The 17,153-nt window shown below is 45.9% G+C and overlaps 1 protein-coding gene across 2 annotated transcripts in view; it reads left to right on the forward strand.

Annotated features, from left to right (window-relative positions):
* Positions 1 to 377: 377 nt before the first annotated feature.
* CHRM4 (cholinergic receptor muscarinic 4) overlaps positions 378 to 17,153 on the forward strand; it is a 47,898-nt gene continuing 31,122 nt past the window's right edge. For both annotated transcript variants that reach the window (XR_014567203.1, XM_083751094.1), the window contains exon 1: positions 378 to 986. Coding sequence is in view for 1 of the 2 variants with exons in the window: in XM_083751094.1 (XP_083607220.1) it covers positions 872 to 986 (115 nt within the window). In the remaining variant the exon portion in view is untranslated. The remainder of the gene's footprint in view (positions 987 to 17,153) is intronic.

Here is a 17,153-nt window from a genome sequence, read left to right on the forward strand (position 1 = left end):
TCGGGCGCTTTAGCCTTTCTGGTCCTGAAAGCACCCGGACGTGGAACTGGCAGGGCGCTTTCTTCCAAAATAACAACCAGCCTCCCTAGAGTTTCCAGAACAGACACGCTTCGCTCCACCGGAGTTGGCAAATTGCTCTGAGCTCAGGGGAGCCGACGGAGCCACCCCGGCCCTCTGTTTAATCAGGGCTTAACCGCCTTTCTCAATTTCCTCTCCAGCTCGCGGACGTGAAAGCTTTCCTCCCAACAGCCTTAGAGCACGCCTTTGTCCGCAAGCAGAGCCACCCATCTCCGCTTAAACAGACGTGAGCAAGCGTCCTTTCCAGGTCGCGCTCATTCAAGCTTTCCCTACTGCCAGGGCGGAGCGCGGGGAGGCTTCTCCAGGTCGCCTCGCTCCGGTGGCTGGATGGGGAGACCCCTCTGACCCGAGGAAATAGTGGAGATAGCGTGCCGAGTGAGTGGTGAGACGGATGACCTCGTGGGTGTCTCCCCTGGTCTCTCCACTCCCCGCCCCGGTTTTCCAGCGGCGGCCCCAGTTCCCAGGCTGAAGGGGAACAATAAAGAGGAGGAAAAGTAGCGCTCGCAGCGCCCTAATGATTGGGTGAGGCGCCATTACATCATTTCCCCCCCTTTCCTGGGTTGCCTCGCTGATTTTCTTGCATTGGGGAGAAAAGTGCGCGCGCGCTAGTTAGTAGGAGCGGGAAGCACATCAGGGGAAGAAAGAGGACTGGGTGCCCGCACCACACACACACACACACACACACACACGCCCTCCCCCAGAGCGGTGGCCAGCGGCTTGCCCGAACTCCTTCCCAGCCCCAGGTGGTCAGAGAGGAGTTTGGAGAGCGGGAAGATGCTCCGGAGAACGTCCCATGAAGCGGATCCTGGAGGGCGAGGGCTCCTCCGTCTCCTCTGATCCGCGCCTGCCGCCCAAGTGCGGGGAAATGGGCTTTGAGAACGCCACGGACAAGCGGTGGGGCATGGCTGGTAAGTTTCACTTGCGGAGACGGGCTCTTGCCTTGGGATCGGGGCCGCTGGGATTGCCTTTACCCCTTTAGCGTGCGAAAGGGCTCCAGTAGGTCACCCTCCGAGCTGGCTTTTGTGTGATCTCGATCCCCGCACCCAAACCCGGGGGAGCAAACGAGTTAACCGGATTGAGAGACGGGTATCCGTTTGGGTCGAGCATCCGTTTCCCTGCTACCTTCTCTGTCCGGTAGGAACCACTGGGGCGCCACGGGGTCCTCCAGCGACCTCTGCTCCGCAGCAAGGACACTCCGGGTACTACTTAAGGCACACTGAGAAGGGGCAAGGTTGGCACGTGGGATCTAAGGAGAAGCGAAAACCAAAGAAACACAACCCACCCCCCAGCCTCTGGGAAGAGGGGGTGACATCCAGGAGACGAACATCTGTGGGGAGGGGGAGCACGCGGTTGTGTTCCCTCAAACTTTGCGTTGAGGGACGATCTGGAGGAAATGGAATCACCTTTCTTCATTGCTCCCCCACAAACTTTCCCGAGGTCCATTTGTCTGCAACGTCTATTGCGCGGCTTCTTCTGCTTCATTATTTCTCTAAGCGTGGTGATTGTAATAACACCCACGAGAAAACCTGGTGCAGGTTGGATGGATTTACCCCTCTCAAATTGGGAATTGTAGAAAGAGTATCTGGGATTCCTACCAGCTGCCCCCAACTCTTGCCTTTGCTCTGGACCAAACGTCCCGCAGCACTGTGATACGTCTGACAGTGGGGTTCACTCAGAGCAGTGAATGTAAGGCAGTAGGATGGAGGGATGGATACCAAGGGCTGAGTTCGAACCAGGACCTACCACATGTTTTCAAGCAATGAGTGAGCGGGCGAGAGTTTCTGTGCGAGTGCAGAGTTAATTTAGTTCACTGCTACAAAGACACCTCCTTCCCCACCCCCAAATATCTGGAGCGATGGGGTGCAGGTTCAAGGTCTCAGCCGCTCGGCTGGCTTGAACCAGCTGATAAATATGAATGATAAAGAACAGTCCTTTCCCCAACGGGGACGAGGGGCAGTTATCCTGCCCTGGTTCCACCCACTACCCTCCTGCCTTCTCAGTCCTGCGTTCTCCCAAGCTGAAACGAGAGAGAAAAAGCTCTGAGGCAGAGCCCCACGTTCGGGGAATTGTGGCATCGAACTGCCCTTGAGGCGAAGCCACCTGGCTATGGAACTTGCGGGAGGATTAACCTGACTTCAGATCCAGCTCCTTTGATTCTGCTGGCTGCAGCGTTCCAGGAGCAGGATTCAGGATTATGTAAATGTGGATCGTCCCTCTTGGCTAAACGCGTGCTAATTAGGGGATGAAGAGTTGCAGGGCTTTGTCCCTTTCTCCTTGGTCCTTCAGTGGGCTGGAACTGTGGGGATGCAGGTCCTTTGGTCCCTGCCCCACGCACCAATAAAAATGGAACTGATAAGAGGGACGGCTGTGGGTGAGATATGACCGTGGTGGAGTTGGTTGTAGCTCACTTAATGCAGGCGCTCCAGTTGCTCTGTAACCAAGGCTAGATGGTGGCGAAGTGTAGGTTCTGCCCCATGTTACCAACGGTGACTGTGACTTGATTATTGCTTGCACATTTGCCATCCGTTTACTTGGCACTTTATCCATGAGCAGAAGCAAACTAGGACCCTGCCCCATGGTAGAGCATGAGCCTCTTAATCTCAGGGTCATGGGTTTGAGCCCCGCATTGGGCTAAAGATTCCTGCATTGCAGGGGGTTGGAATAGATGACCCTCGTGGTTTCTTCCAACTCTACAGTTCTGTACTCGAACTTTCAACAGTACAGGGGCAACATAAGGGAGAGAGGGAGAAATAAGGTTCATGGTGAGAGGCGAGGCATGGTAGGGGAAGGGTTGGTAAAGGGTGAATGTTAGCAAAGTTGTTTTAGACGAAGGACACATACAAGGATGTGATGTGGCATACTCTGTCCTGTTGGGAGTGACCACTGCTCTGGTGACAAGTGTGCGAGAATGTCAATATATGTGCCTGTGAATGATACATTTTGATAGGACAGTAACTGCGGGGTGGAATCAGGATAAACTCTGAGTCCAGTTTAGGCAGAGTGAGTGCTAGGATCTCTGGATGAATTTGCAAGAGTGATGGGGGGGGGGGTTAGTGGTGGAAATGAATCCCCACTAATAGGATACCAACAGGACAGCTTTGCTAGCACCCTGCATTTCAAAAACAAACAAAAGTTGACCTCTGGAACTCAACAAATTGACTCATAAATTGTGAAATTTACAGCACAATTCTATACATCTATTCTTTACTTAGTAAAGTTCAATGCAAGTTGCTGTAGCCTGAAAGACATGCAATATGGACTACTTCCCCCTTGCCTTTGCTCCCAAATGACTTGGAGGCATGCTTCTTTTCAAGAATTTCATCAATCCCAGCAGTAATTCCCCTTCTTTGAACTGCATCCATTTATTTTAATGTAGCTTTTGATCCCACCCATCCATGTGCCCAGAAGCCCTTTCTTTTCGTTTTGCTCTATACATTGCAGGGTATAAAATGACTCAGAGCCGTGCTGGATAAACAAACAAGACAGAAGTATAACATGATGTTCTAGCTATCACTGTGCTCTCATTGCTGCGCTCCTGTTTAAACAGCGGCTTAATTTGGTGTAATGCTAACATTGTTCATTTCGAGGGCAGACCCATTATGCAAAGGTTGAATTTAGTGACATGAGAGCAAGCACCTCTTGGTATCCGGGCATCCAAGCAGGCACCTGCCTTTCTGTCCTCTTTGCCAAAGAGAGGTCTTTTCCCAGCAGCAAACTGCCTGCATCTCAGTGGTTAATTTCCAAATGAATACCTGCCTCCGAAAGTCTGTAAGTAAATGATGTGGGTCATGCTGTACAAAGTGAACGGGTTGGTGAAAGTGAATCAGGTCCCATGTTGCAATCTGATTGAGTTAGATAAGTCACAACTATTCAGATAAAATAACACAAAAACACCTGGCGTCTGCCTCTCCTATTTGCGCTGTGGAAAATTGAAAACACATTTTTCTTATTAACGAAATGCCATATGCATGCAAAAATAAGTGTCCGTGTGATGCTCATCTAGAAGATATTTATGTACGGTTGGGCTAATTAAAGATAAATGGAACCTTGACTTACCAGAAATAACCCAGATTTGATGATGTTTCAAATAGCATGGTGGTGTTTTTTTAAATAGGGGAAAAAACAATGGTTGTTACATGTTGAAGTCAAGATGGTTCAACTTTTTCAGTGCATGTGCTGAACTGGTATTTCCTGAACTCTGGATTTGCATATGGTTCAAGGCATCTGAAAATATACATTGAACCAGAATGTGGGGGTTGGGGGTTGGAGAGGCAACTTTAATGTACTGGACCATTCTGAAGCTTGGTTTAACCATTGCAAATCTGATGAAAAAGTCAACTCCAGCATGTTACAAGTGCTACAGCCAAATGACGGCCTGCCCTTCAAATGCTGGAAAGGCAGAAGGGATGAGGAACCTATTGCTTTCCAGATGTTTTTGGACTGCAACTCATATCATCCCATGCTGGGAGTTGGAGTCCAACAACACCTGGAAAGCAATAGGTTCCCTGCTCTGATTTGCAGCCTCCTGACCAGTCACAGTTCATACAGAGCATACTGCTTTCATACATGCATATACTGCTTGATTGCAAGAAAAATACTCAAAGCCGTTTATCTGCACCAGATACTTATTTTGGTTTTATACTGTTGTGGCTTCTCATAAACAATCCTGGGAAGTGTGATTAGGAGAAGTTGTGGAGAAGTTTCCATTACCTATTCTAGCCCCCTGCACAGAAAGGCGGATCCCAAAGTTCTTTGGGGAAAACACTGCTAAGCCAATAAAAACCTGGCGTGTGTGCCTGTAACTTACAACGTTTACACAGCTCATGCTGATTGCGAGAACAAAGAGGAGGCTCCTATGTAAGGGAAAACGGCCACTAGGAGTTCTAGCTTTGCAGGAGTAGAGATGGTCCCTCTCGGGGCAGGTGGGGAATTCGTCCTCCAGCTTATTGAAACGCACCCATTGTCAAAGGAAGACCTATTGACAAGGAAAGGGATGCCAGTCCCATTCTGGGAATATCATGTCTGTTTCCGTAAGAGGCTCCAAATATGCTTTCTAATTGGTAGCTTCTTATAAGGTAGTTAGTTAGGTAATTAGTGTGGAAGTCAGTAGGGCATAAAACTCATGCCAGCAGTGGAAAAGGGTGGCTACGTGCAGGTAAGGATAGGAGGAAGGACACTCTTGAAGTTAAGCATATGCCTTCTGATACATGGGTCAAGCCAGAAAGGCACAGCCTCGGAATGCCCTGCTGTAAGATTTTGGTGGCATTTAGAAGCACGGCTCTTGAACAGAAACATATGTCACGTGGAGGAGTTAATATTGCCATGAAAAGTGCTCCTGGCATTGGCTTTCTTTGTCTGACTTACAGGTCACAAAGTCTATACAAACTGACAGAAGATCCAGACAGTCACAATATGATCTTGAGAGAATATAACATTTAAGGGGTTTGATGCATGGGTGCCGTAGAGGCTGGCTCTGTGAAAACGAGGGCTAATGCAATACACTTAATAGGTTTCCTTGGTTTAGATGTATACTGACCTCAATGGGCGACCGTGGTTTCCTTTAACTACAATTCCTTTTTAATCTAAATTTAGAAATGACGTATCGTTGGCGTGGTTCAGTAGAAAAGGGCAATGTTTTCATGCTAAAACATGCCACCTGCTGCAGTCTATTAATCTGTTCAATTAAGTTATCTGAGGGTCTTGAGACTTCCAATTTAATTGACAGGAACGGGATGGGCTAGTTCTTGCTTGCAGTTTGTTCCCTTGCAATGCAGGGTCAAAAGCAACACATCATTAATATAAGGCATTTGAATTATCCACAGAGTGTGCGTGTGGAGGGGAGGAATAAGGCATAAGTCAAACTTTGCATGAACATAGAAGCTGTTCACACAAATGACAGTTTATGGATCAAGCCGCTTCTGCATGTAAGAACAGGGGAGGGTTTTCATGTGTTACTGAAAAAAAGTCTTCCGTTCAATTTCAGCCTAAAGAAAGCAGGTTGGTGGTGAAAACTTCTGCACCCTCTTTCATGAATTTTATTTTTTTACAAAAGCAGTGCTGTTATGGATAACTAACTGGGGCCTTGTTGGTGGGCTTTTGGCTGCCTAGGATTGCTGTGTGTCTCAGCTGCAGATTGAACTTTCCTAGCTTGTTGTCCATAAGCAACTTTGGAACTTTCAATACAAACTAGAAAGTCCATTGTTCTGAGGCTCCGTTCAGCCACAAACACACTTCAGCAAGGTCATTTCCTTTGCCTTGGTACTGTCCCTTCTCCATGGCTTCCCACTGCCCACTTGTCCTGCTAGCTAGGGATGATAGGATTTGTAGTCCCAAAACGGCTGGAGACCCATGTTTCCAAAACCCTGGCCTAGCTAATAAAGCTTACTGGACATGGGAAACACTTAGAGAGGGATTCCACATAGCACAATGGCAATAATTCTGCCAGATGAAACAGTTCCATCCACTTTTCACCTTTGTGCTGCTCTGGGGGCAGCCAATGGCAGGGGTACACAGAGGGAAGAGGTGAGCGAAGGTCCCCTTGTGTGGTGAAGGTTTTTGTGTGGACTTCCACCAGTGGGACTTGCTAGCTGATTCAGAACCTTAGTATTTATGAGAAATGTCTTACTTGCCTAATATTACTGTCTAAGGCCATTGTTGTTAATATATTGTCCACATTTCACCCTAATGCCCCAGGGTGGCTTACAGCCTTAAAGCACAATATCAATAACAACTCAAAACAACATGCAATCCTGAAAGCAAAGATGTGTCCTTAAAACAATCACCTGAGTGTCAAAAGTCAGGATATAATGCCTCTTTGGGGAGGGAGTTATCTAGGGCCCAAGGTATGTATACATATGGAAGTCTGTATGTAATTGCCCTAAATTGATCAAGACAATATTGGCTGAGACACAACCAGGGAACCAAAATTGGTGGCAGGGATGAGATCTGGTATTAGCACACCTGCTTAATGACTTTGAAGACTGCCCAAATCCGGCAAATAGCAACCCAACAGTGTGTCCCATTAAGCAGTATGAAAAAGGAATGTTTATGTGCAAAACTCATGCTGCAGGCATTTAGAAGTAAGGAAATGCCCCGAATAGCTTCATACTTTTTTCTCTAGCTGTTCTCTATATCAGCTAAAGCGATTTGTCATTTTGAGATATAATCACAAGTATGTGAATAAAATACCATATGTTGTGTGTTGGCAAATAGGTGTTTAGGGCTGAAGAGCAATGTTGGTTGTTTGGCAACCGTGTCGCAACGCTGTAGGATGATGGTGCACCCCCTTCCCAAGCCCCCCAAGGAAGCTGCTTGGCCGCAGGTGGCTGATTCAGAGCTACAGCAGGAAAAGCAGCTGGATGTTGCCTGTCAGTGCAGTGCAAAGCACTTCTTCCCTCCAGATGTTTGTGGAGAAGGGGCACCACTGGATCGCAGCTGGAGATCGTGATTCTTTTACATCTCACCCCAAAGGGATTTTCACTACCATGCAGCCAACTGCTTCTGTACCCCCAATACATTAATACTTCACATTTATCTGTGTCAATTTGATTGCAACAGACAGACGTGGTAAAGAAAGTTGGTTCTTGAAAAGTGAGGCTGTAGCTACATTAGCAGCGCAAAGCATTCTGTGTAGTCACACCATGGGTGTAGCCAGGATTTCTGTTGAGGGGGCAGGCCTTTTGGGGGGGCAGAACCGCAGTTAGCTATGTATTTTTATTTATTTTAATTGATTGGGGGGCAGCTGCCCCTCCCTCCCCCCCCCCGGTTACACCCATGAGTCACACATCTACCTTTTTCTTTAGAATTGTTCCCTGGGCTGTCCAGGAGACTTTGCAAATTCATTTTCACCTTACAGAAAGTGGGTTGGTAGTGAAAATGTCTGTGCCATGACTGTTCCCACTTTTATTGGTTTTATTTTTATTTTTTACAAAAACAGCATCAGTTGGGATTTTTGTGGCTTTCAGATTCTCAAGGTCTAATTGCTACCCTACATTTGTTATCAGGCCTGTTCATTTGTGACCCAGCAAGCCAAATGCTGCCTGACAATCCGCCAGGGATTTGATAAATCTCCTGCTTTTGTCACCAATCTGGGACTTCTAAAACTGGTCAGTGGGTATGTGTTGAGCACTGGGAAGGCTGTAATCGATGGCTGAAGCACTTATTCAGCTTGGTGGATCATGTCTGCAGGTATATTTATTTACACAAAGGATTTGAAATAATCAGCCCTCACAGCCTCTCTTGCAGGAGTAATGGATAATTGAAAATCATCTGCTTTCTTAAGGGTTTCTTCCAATATACCGTACTTTTTTAAAAAGAAAAAAAACCATCGTCTCAAGAAAGGCTCTGTTCTGCACAGGTCTCATCCTGGTACTACTGAGGGTATTGCCACAGTGCTGCATATCTAATTAGTCGATGCATTAATTCATTGCAAGCCTGGCCATAGCAATTTATCATCCTAGTCCTGTACTGAATGCTCCTGAATGGTAACAATACATTCAGTTAGATGACTCCCTGAACCCTTAATTGACTGGATTTGTTCCTGTCCACTCTGCTTCTCTTGCCATGTCTTTGTGTTGGCTCCTCTGACTGATCCTGTGAGCAGACTCTTGGTTTTTGTTTTTCAAATTACTGTTTGGCTTTTGCCCATGACTTCAAGCCAGGAAATGTGTGGCAAAGCTCCATCCACCTTTTCCCATGATGGGATTAGATACCAAACAGGAGGAACGAAGCTGACACCAATGACAGTGTACAGAGCGTGATTAGCAGAGCCATATCTTAGTTAACCTAATCAGCTTCCCCCTATAGAAGATTTGCTTTTCCTGCTGAGATGTGTGAGAGGAACCATTTTAGCAACCAGCAAATGGTTCCATCTTCAGGCAGATATGTTCACAGGAACCATCTGTACACAGCTATCAAGCACAGTTTTTACACTTTCCTTGACTGCTGGTCAATGTGTGATTATTTTTTTTAAAAAGCTATGATTTTTACTGACCCCACTAGTTTAACATGACAACTCTCTAGGAGGGCATATGGACGAGAAGCTTTCCATTGGTGCTGCAGTGCTTTGAGTGCTATGCAAGAAGACAATCTGAGGGCAATTGTATACATTACCGGAACATTACCAGAGCATTACTGGATCCCAGTTCTGTACCCTTGCCAATAATAATTAGAAGTTCTCACATGATCTTATGTGATTTCACTATTAAATGTTGCCTGGATGGCATGGGATCTAGCCATGGGGGAAAGGTGTGTGTCTCTGGGTGCCTAAAGGCAGGGCATACGTTTAAATAATAAACAAATAAACCCCTGTCATTCCAGTATGAACCAGTCCTTGCCACAGGCATCTGTAAGAACAGGATGCTTGACTAGATAGGCCACTGGCCTGACGCAGCAGGCTCTTATGTTCTTATCAAGCTAGGCAGTTCAACTTCTCATACTAAGTGGGCTGCAAGAGGACATGGCACCTGCGTGTCATAAACTGCCTTGTCGTGAGGGGCGGGTGGTGGGGGAGTAAGGCCAAAAGCAAAGGAGGCATGAAGCTCTGGCAAGGTCCTAGAGCCCTCCCACATCCACTCCCAAGCTGGGAAAGCACTAAATAGGCTTTGGGAAGGAGCCGTGGGGACTCGAGGACCCTGTCAGGGTCGTCTAGTCCAACCTCAGCAATATTTTGCTCAATATGGGGCTTGAATCCACAACCCTGAGATTAAGAGTCTCATGCTCTACCAGTTGAGCCATCCCAGGGATCTTCCAGTGTTGAATGGTAACTCTGGGTGCTAAAACATTTCGAGAGGGCAAATTATTTTGGTTTTCTGAGCCTGGATGAATGCAGCTACTTGCCTGAATTATATAGTGGAAGACCACTGGGGACTTGATCACAACCCTGTAAAAATGGGCTCTTTTCATTCTGCAGCAACACGTCCTCTGTGCAGCAAGCCAATTGTGAAAATATTGCTATTCAGCGTAATCTTCCCCAGCTAGGGCTCTCCAGATATTTTGGACTACAACTCTCATCAGACACCAGGCTGAGGAAAGCTCTACCAAGCTCACTTTAACACCCTTGCTGAAGAACACTTGAAACAAGAAAAAGATAGGATGCAGTTCTTAGAAAGCTGAGTGTGCTCCTTTGTTTTCTTCACCCCTCAGCCAGTTGTCCTCTTGAGGCCCAGTGGATTAAGGCCTTTTTGGTAGACAAGGACTGCTCCCCCCACTTCCCATCCCCTGCAGCGTATCTGTGAAGAGCACAAGCACCCTGTCACCTGCCCTGTAATTACTCCCTTAGAACCTGGGAGGGAGGAGTGCATCTCTCGGGGCAATTGCGTAGTTGTAGGAACAGCTCTGGCTCTGGCATAGCAGCCAAGCTTCTTGTCTCTCAGATAATGCAGAACAGGGCTGCTGGCGGGGGGGGGGGGGATCTTGCTACTTACAAAAGGGCACTTCTCCAGTCTTTGGAAAGTGATATACACATTCTCCAGATCTATCTTATTGCATCATGTGCAGATACTCTGTGCTCGAGTCCTAGCCTGGGCCTGTCAGCTGCATTGCTGCAATCAACATAATCAGGAAGCAATTGTAGCTTTAATATTTTGGCTTAAGGATTGACTCCCACCCCTCCAAAGCATCTCATTAAACAGCCTTGCTTGATTTTCAAATTATAACAAAAATGCTGAAAACTTAGAAAAGGGTTCATGCACAGAAAGCAAAGAAGGAAGCACCATCTCCTTCTGGAATGACACAGGTCTCGGTCCTATGCACATTTGCTCAGCTTTAAGTCCCAGTGGATTCATAGGACTGCCTCCTGTACCGCTGATGGTTTCAGCTGATGATTAATTAGCTGAAACTAAAATCTGCTTAAAATGGGAATACTCAAACTCAATAGCAAAAACACACATGAAATTACTGGTAAAAAAAAATGGGGATCCAGTAAAAAAGTGAACTACAAGAAATTAGTGGTTTGGAAATTAGCAAAAAAAAGGTAAATTATCTGGGTATTTGACTCACGACAAAGAATATCAATCTATTCCAGGACAATTATGTCAAGACCTGGAAGGAGATATAAAAAGAATTTGGAGATCTGGAGCAGGCTAAACATCTGCTTTAGGGGAAGAATCTCTACAATAAAAATAAACGTGCTCCCAAAAATGATCTTTCTATTCCAATCAATTCCAGTGATCAGGGGAGCAATCTGTTTCAAAGATTGACAGAGACACATATCAAGATTTATCTGGCAGGGCAAAAAAACCCAGGATTAACCACAAACTATTAATTGATGTTAAAGAGAGGGGTTTTTTTCCACTGCCAGATCTGAAACTGTATCATGAGATGGCTTGTCTCTCCTGGATCCAGGAACGGTTGACACTACAAAATACTGACTAGAAGGATTCGATAATAGATATGGTTGGCACGGCTATTTAAGATATAAGAAGGTCAAAGTCCACAAAGGCTTCTTGAACCACGTGGTTAGGAAATTGTTATATATGGTGTGGGCTAAGTATAAGGACTTATTAGAGCCAAAAACATCATGGTGGCTATCCCCGACAGAAGCATTCTTGGTTAAAAAAATGAGAAATAATTGGGCAACTTACAAAGATCTATTGGAAGAAAAAAAAATAGGCTAAAAAAAATTAAAAATTGAAGAAATTTGGAGCCATTTGACTGATTGGTTACAATATTTCCAACTAAACAAAACATTTCCAAAGGACAAACAGAAACTTTTTCCACAGAACTTTCAAGACTCGAGAAAGACCTAACCACCACCCCCCCAAAAAAAACACCCCGCTCTCTAAAATGTACAGACTTCTCCTTGACTGGGAGATCAAGGAGGAAGAAGTAAAATCAGTAATGGTACAATGGGCCAGAGACTTTGGTTACAATATTTAAATGGAATCATGGGAAAGGTTATGGAGGGACGACCTGAAATTCACTGCGTGCTATGCTTTGAAAGTGAATTTCATGAAAATGCTCTACAGATGTAAAACTGGCCAAAATGTATAAATACAGGTCAAGCGTTTGTCGGAAATGCAGGGAGGCAGAAGGCATGATGAGCCACATGTGGTGGAACTGCAAAAATATAAGGGATTTTTGGGGAACAATATACAGTATAATGAGCTTTAAAAAATGTTTAAATGTTCCTTCCCTAAGAAGCCCGAAGCCTTCCTGCTGGGCATAATGAATAACGAAATTCCAACAAATTTAAGGAGAATTTCTATGTATGCAATAGCAGCAGCAAGAATTCTAATTGCAAAGGGATGGAAAGGAAATTCTATTCCCTCTAAATTGGATTGGCAGAACAAAATGTTAGAATATGCAGGGCTAGCAAGATTGACAGCAAGATTCCGAGACCATACAGACTAAATATTCAATAGAGAGTGGAACATTTACAGAGAATACCTAAAAGAACATTGTAAAAACTTAAATTCTTTGGCAGGCCTGGATTGACCTCTGCATGAAATAAGAGAACATTACAAAACTAATACAACTGAATAACTTAGGAGAGATAAAGTTAAGTGTGTAGTCAAAAAAGTAATTTAGGAACCACAATGGGGGATTTGGAAGTCATGTTGGAATTAGTTATGTGTGGACTTAAATCTTTTTTTGTAATAAGTATTGATTTGTGATCATTTTTAATGACTGTTTTGTATTGTTTGTTTTTAAAACCAATAAAGCATTTAAAAAAATGGGATGTAGCTTAAAAATCAGTTGTTGTGCATTTCTAGAGAGCCAGTGTGCTGTTGTGGTTAAGAGCAGTGGACTCGTAATTTGGTTCGCTTCCCTGCTCCTCCACATACAGCTGCTGGGTGACCTTGGGTTAGTCACACTTCTCTGAAGTCTTTCAGCCTCACACACTTCATAGAGTGTTTGTTGTGGGGGAGGAAGGGAAAGGAGAATGTTAGCCGCTTTGAGATTCCAGGAAGAGAGCTGATGAGCTGGGCTAATGCTAATGATTCACTATCACGGAGGTCACCAACGCAGTGCCTGTGGGCACCAGTGCACCCCCAGAAGATTTCCATGATGCCTCCCAAGCCATTTGCTCCCCGTGTACCAGATTACCAAAACAATTTGGATTTAAATGCTCTGCTTATGCAGTTTCTCTGGCTGCTTGTAGTTCCTTGGTTTGGCACAAGTCCACTTCAACACTGATTGAGTGGCAGCAGGCCTCTAGCTTGGTTGGAGGGCAAAGAGGACCAGTGGTGGTCGAGTTGTGCCTATCTGTGTACGGACTGAGGGGAAGATAGGAAATGTGGAATGAGAGGTCAGCACCAGTCAGTACCAGACAGAAGGGAGCAACATAATCATTTAATTGTAAGAATCTTCCTCTAGAATCCTCAGGCTTCCTGAGATTTACAGCTCTATGGTGTCTCCGTCTGAAAAGCCTTCCAATTCACTCCGTAGTTATAACTTTCTAGAACAGGACGAGGACAGAGATGGGTGCAAGAAGACTTAGTGGTTTTACATGGGAGACCCAGCTTTAATTGAATCATAACTCTCACTTGTTAGTGGTTTATTCAGATTTCTATTGGGGGTTTTAAGGATGTCCAAAATGCTGCCTGTGGACAGGGGCGGAGGAAGGGGGGGTGATGGGGTGGGCCGCCCCGGGTGTCACCACTGAGGGGGGTGACAAAATGCTGGGCAGCACTCACCGCGGGGCCTGCAGCATGCCTGAACCACACGTCTCTCTTGGGAGTGATGCGGTGGCTTGGGCACCCGCAGGCTCCACACTTTCCCAAATGGTCCACCCACTGCCTCCCCCTCAACTGTTGGGTGACTGAGTGGGAGGAGGCAGGCAGACTCTTTGGAGGCCCTGCAGAGCGTCCGGCCCCGCCCGCCCCCACCCCACGGGTGGCTGGCCCTGTCCATGGGCGCAGGGCACGCGCGCTGCCCCAGGTGCCCGATTGACTTGCTCTGCCGCTGCCTGTGGAGCACTTGACAACCTCTGGATTTTTGTTGTTGTTGTTATTAAAGCGCAGCAGCAGAGGATTGTCTTTAAATGCTGCACTTAAGTTTTTTTTTTTAAATCCTACATTGTTTTACTTTAATAATAAATAAGTAAACCCACAGCTCCTCAGTACTCCTTAAGCAGTCTTCTAGGCAGCCTCATGTTGTAAGGCCTATAAGAGGCCTATTGGGAAATACAAACAAGCACTGGAGGGGAAAGACCAGTAGGAAGCTGCAAGGTATCAAAAAATGTACCTACAACCAAAGATGTCGCATGGCTATCTCTTAATTATATTAAGATATGAAAGAGCAAGAGACATTCCCTCAATAAAGGATTATGGAGGAAAGTAAATCCATTTTACTTCCTCCACAAAAAACCTCCAGACCTATTTGTTTGCACTCTGAAGGGAGCTTCTGTGCATGGAAATTTCATCCGCTTTGGTCAAAGAGCTGTTTTAAGATCCCATATTATAGTGAATGGGGACCACAGAGCTTCATTTTTATAGAACAGTAGAATTGTAGAGTTGGAAGGGACTCCAAGGCTCATCTAATCCAACCCTTTATGCAGAGTGGATCAGAATTCATATTAAAAGCAGAAAAAGCTTAGAAAAATGTACATATACAATATTAATCTTAGGGTCCATGCACCTCCCTGTTATCTATCGGCTAAAATGGGGCGTGCTATGTTGTAACCCACCATTGGCCATAGGAAGCTGCCTTCAACTAGGTCAAACATTTGTCCATCTAACTCAGTATTGTTTACAGCTGGAGCAGCCAATGCAATGTCCTCAAGGTGCTGTTGGGCTCAGGACCTATTGGCCCCAGCCAGCGTGGCCAGTGGGCAGAAGTGTTGAGCGTTGTTAACAGTGGAGGCTGGTCTATTAGTGCCCCACCAAGCTCAGTCTGCCCTCAACCAGCCTCCGCCTGCCTACCCCCTAAGTTACAACCAGTCCAGGGGATGCCACTGACTGCCAGCTTCTTCCTTAGTCTCCATGTTGCCATGTAGAATTAAACAGGGAGGAGGTTGGGGATAAAGCCGGAACTAGGGTTCATCCACACTTGTGCTTGTCCTGTACCAAGAAAGCACAGGTCTGAGCAGTTTTCCGCTTGTCCCAAACTTTCTAGGCATGGATCCAAGTGGTTTTGCTTTTGCTCCATCACTTTCCCCCAGAAAACCCACTATTTATCTATAAATTAGAACGAACAGCAATTTGCTGTTTACTCCAATTCTGTGCTAAACCATGGGTTTTCCTGAGAGGAAGTAGCAGGGGAAACGGAAGTGTGGATAAACCCTTAGTTGACCTTTCCTATAATTGGCTCTGGCTCCACCCACTTTAGGGACGCGGGTGGCGCTGTGGGTTAAACCACAGAGCCTAGGACTTGCCGATCAGAAGGTCAGCGGTTTGAATCCCCACGACGGGGTGAGCTCCCGTTGCTCGGTCCCTGCTCCTGCCAACCTAGCAGTTCAAAAGCACGTCAAAGTGCAAGTAGATAACTAGGTACCACTCCGGCAGGAAGGTAAACGGCATTTCCATGTGCTGCTCTGGTTTGCCAGAAGTGGCTTAGTCATGCTGGCCACATGACCCAGAAGCTGTATGCCGGCTCCCTCGGCCAATAAAGCGAGATGAGCGCCGCAACCCCAGAGTCGGCCACGACTGGACCTAATGGCCAGGGGTCCCTTTACCTTTACCTTTACCACCTAATTTGGCCTCCCCGCCTTCTTCCTCACTTATCCAATGGGCATCAGCCTCCACAGGAGTTGTAGTCCGACTACAATGGAGGGTCCCTGTTGGTTGTGACTGGCAGCAGTTCTCCAGGAGTTTCCCCCAGCTTTTCCTGTAGATTCCAGTGTTTGAACCACTGAGCTGTGGCCTTTCCCCAAGGGAATACTTAGATTACATTGGACTGGAGTGACAAAGTGATATCTGCTTACCAATCTGGTTTAAAGACCTTACAGAATTCACTTTAAAGCTATTCTTAAAGTTAATTAACTAGAAGAGCCTGGCTTCCCAAAGGTTAACTAGATCTTGCCTTATTGAATGTCTTATCTGTCCGCATAAAGCTGAAGGGAGCACACAGATAAACTGCTGGCCTGTTCCAAAGGAAAGATACACAAAGCATTTGCTCATCATGCCCTGACATTAGTCCATTGACTAAGCAGTCTGGCTACCCTTCAGCATCTTTTGGAGAAGGCATAGCTTTGCGCAGAGGGAGGAGGCGATACATCTTTGCTAATACAATAGCATTGGCTTCTGGGTGGCATGCAATGCGTGATACAGATCTTGAAAAAACCTGGTACCTTGACGCCTGCACATCGTTAAAGGCTGCAGTCCTAGCCATTTACACAGAAGTATGCTGCAAAGGGACTGACTTCTGAGTCTTTCTATACTGTACACAATACTACAACTGGGAAATGAATAGGTAATCAGGCTGTGAAGATTATACTTTTTAATGTAGATGTAAATGATTGCAAGCCACCCTCGGTGTACAATTCATTTAAAAAACAGCTTTTAAATTCTATGTAGACATTGTTTAGGGAAAGCAGATAGGTCATTTATAACACAAGATATTTCTTACTTTGATACTTGAGCACTGTATCAATTGCGAAGGGTGGCCATGTTTCCAGGACACTTTTTCCATTTATAATACACAGCATTGGGGTCCAGTCCTTCCCTTCTCACATCTTCCATGTATTGTAATGGGAATGCTGCTGCATATGAAACACACAGATGTCCCCTTCCGAGCTGATCTAGCTATGCAAATATTTTGTCCATGGATGCAGCACTTGCCAGGGTGGCTCACAAACACCTTGCTATTGCAAACCTGATTCTTTTTCACTGTGGCCCCATCTCCTGTCTTGTTGTACTATATGATAGTCACTTGTGACATGGTTAGGGAACCTCTGGCCTGGGCAAATGGGGCCAGTCAGGGTTCTTAATTTGACTTTTGAGGCCATTTCTCCTCATCCATACATGTCCCTCTTTTGAGGTCGTATGGTGCCCGGTGTATGGGAATACTGAGATGTAGCCAGTGTTAATTGTACTCAAGGCAGACCTATTGAAATTAATGTAAGTGATTAACTTAAAAAGGTAAAAGTAAAGGACCCCTGGCAGTTAAATACACTTGCAAACGACTCTGGGTCA

Source organism: Podarcis gaigeae (assembly GCF_964106915.1).
Source record: "Podarcis gaigeae genome assembly, chromosome: 1".
NCBI classification, from domain to species: domain Eukaryota; kingdom Metazoa; phylum Chordata; class Lepidosauria; order Squamata; family Lacertidae; genus Podarcis; species Podarcis gaigeae.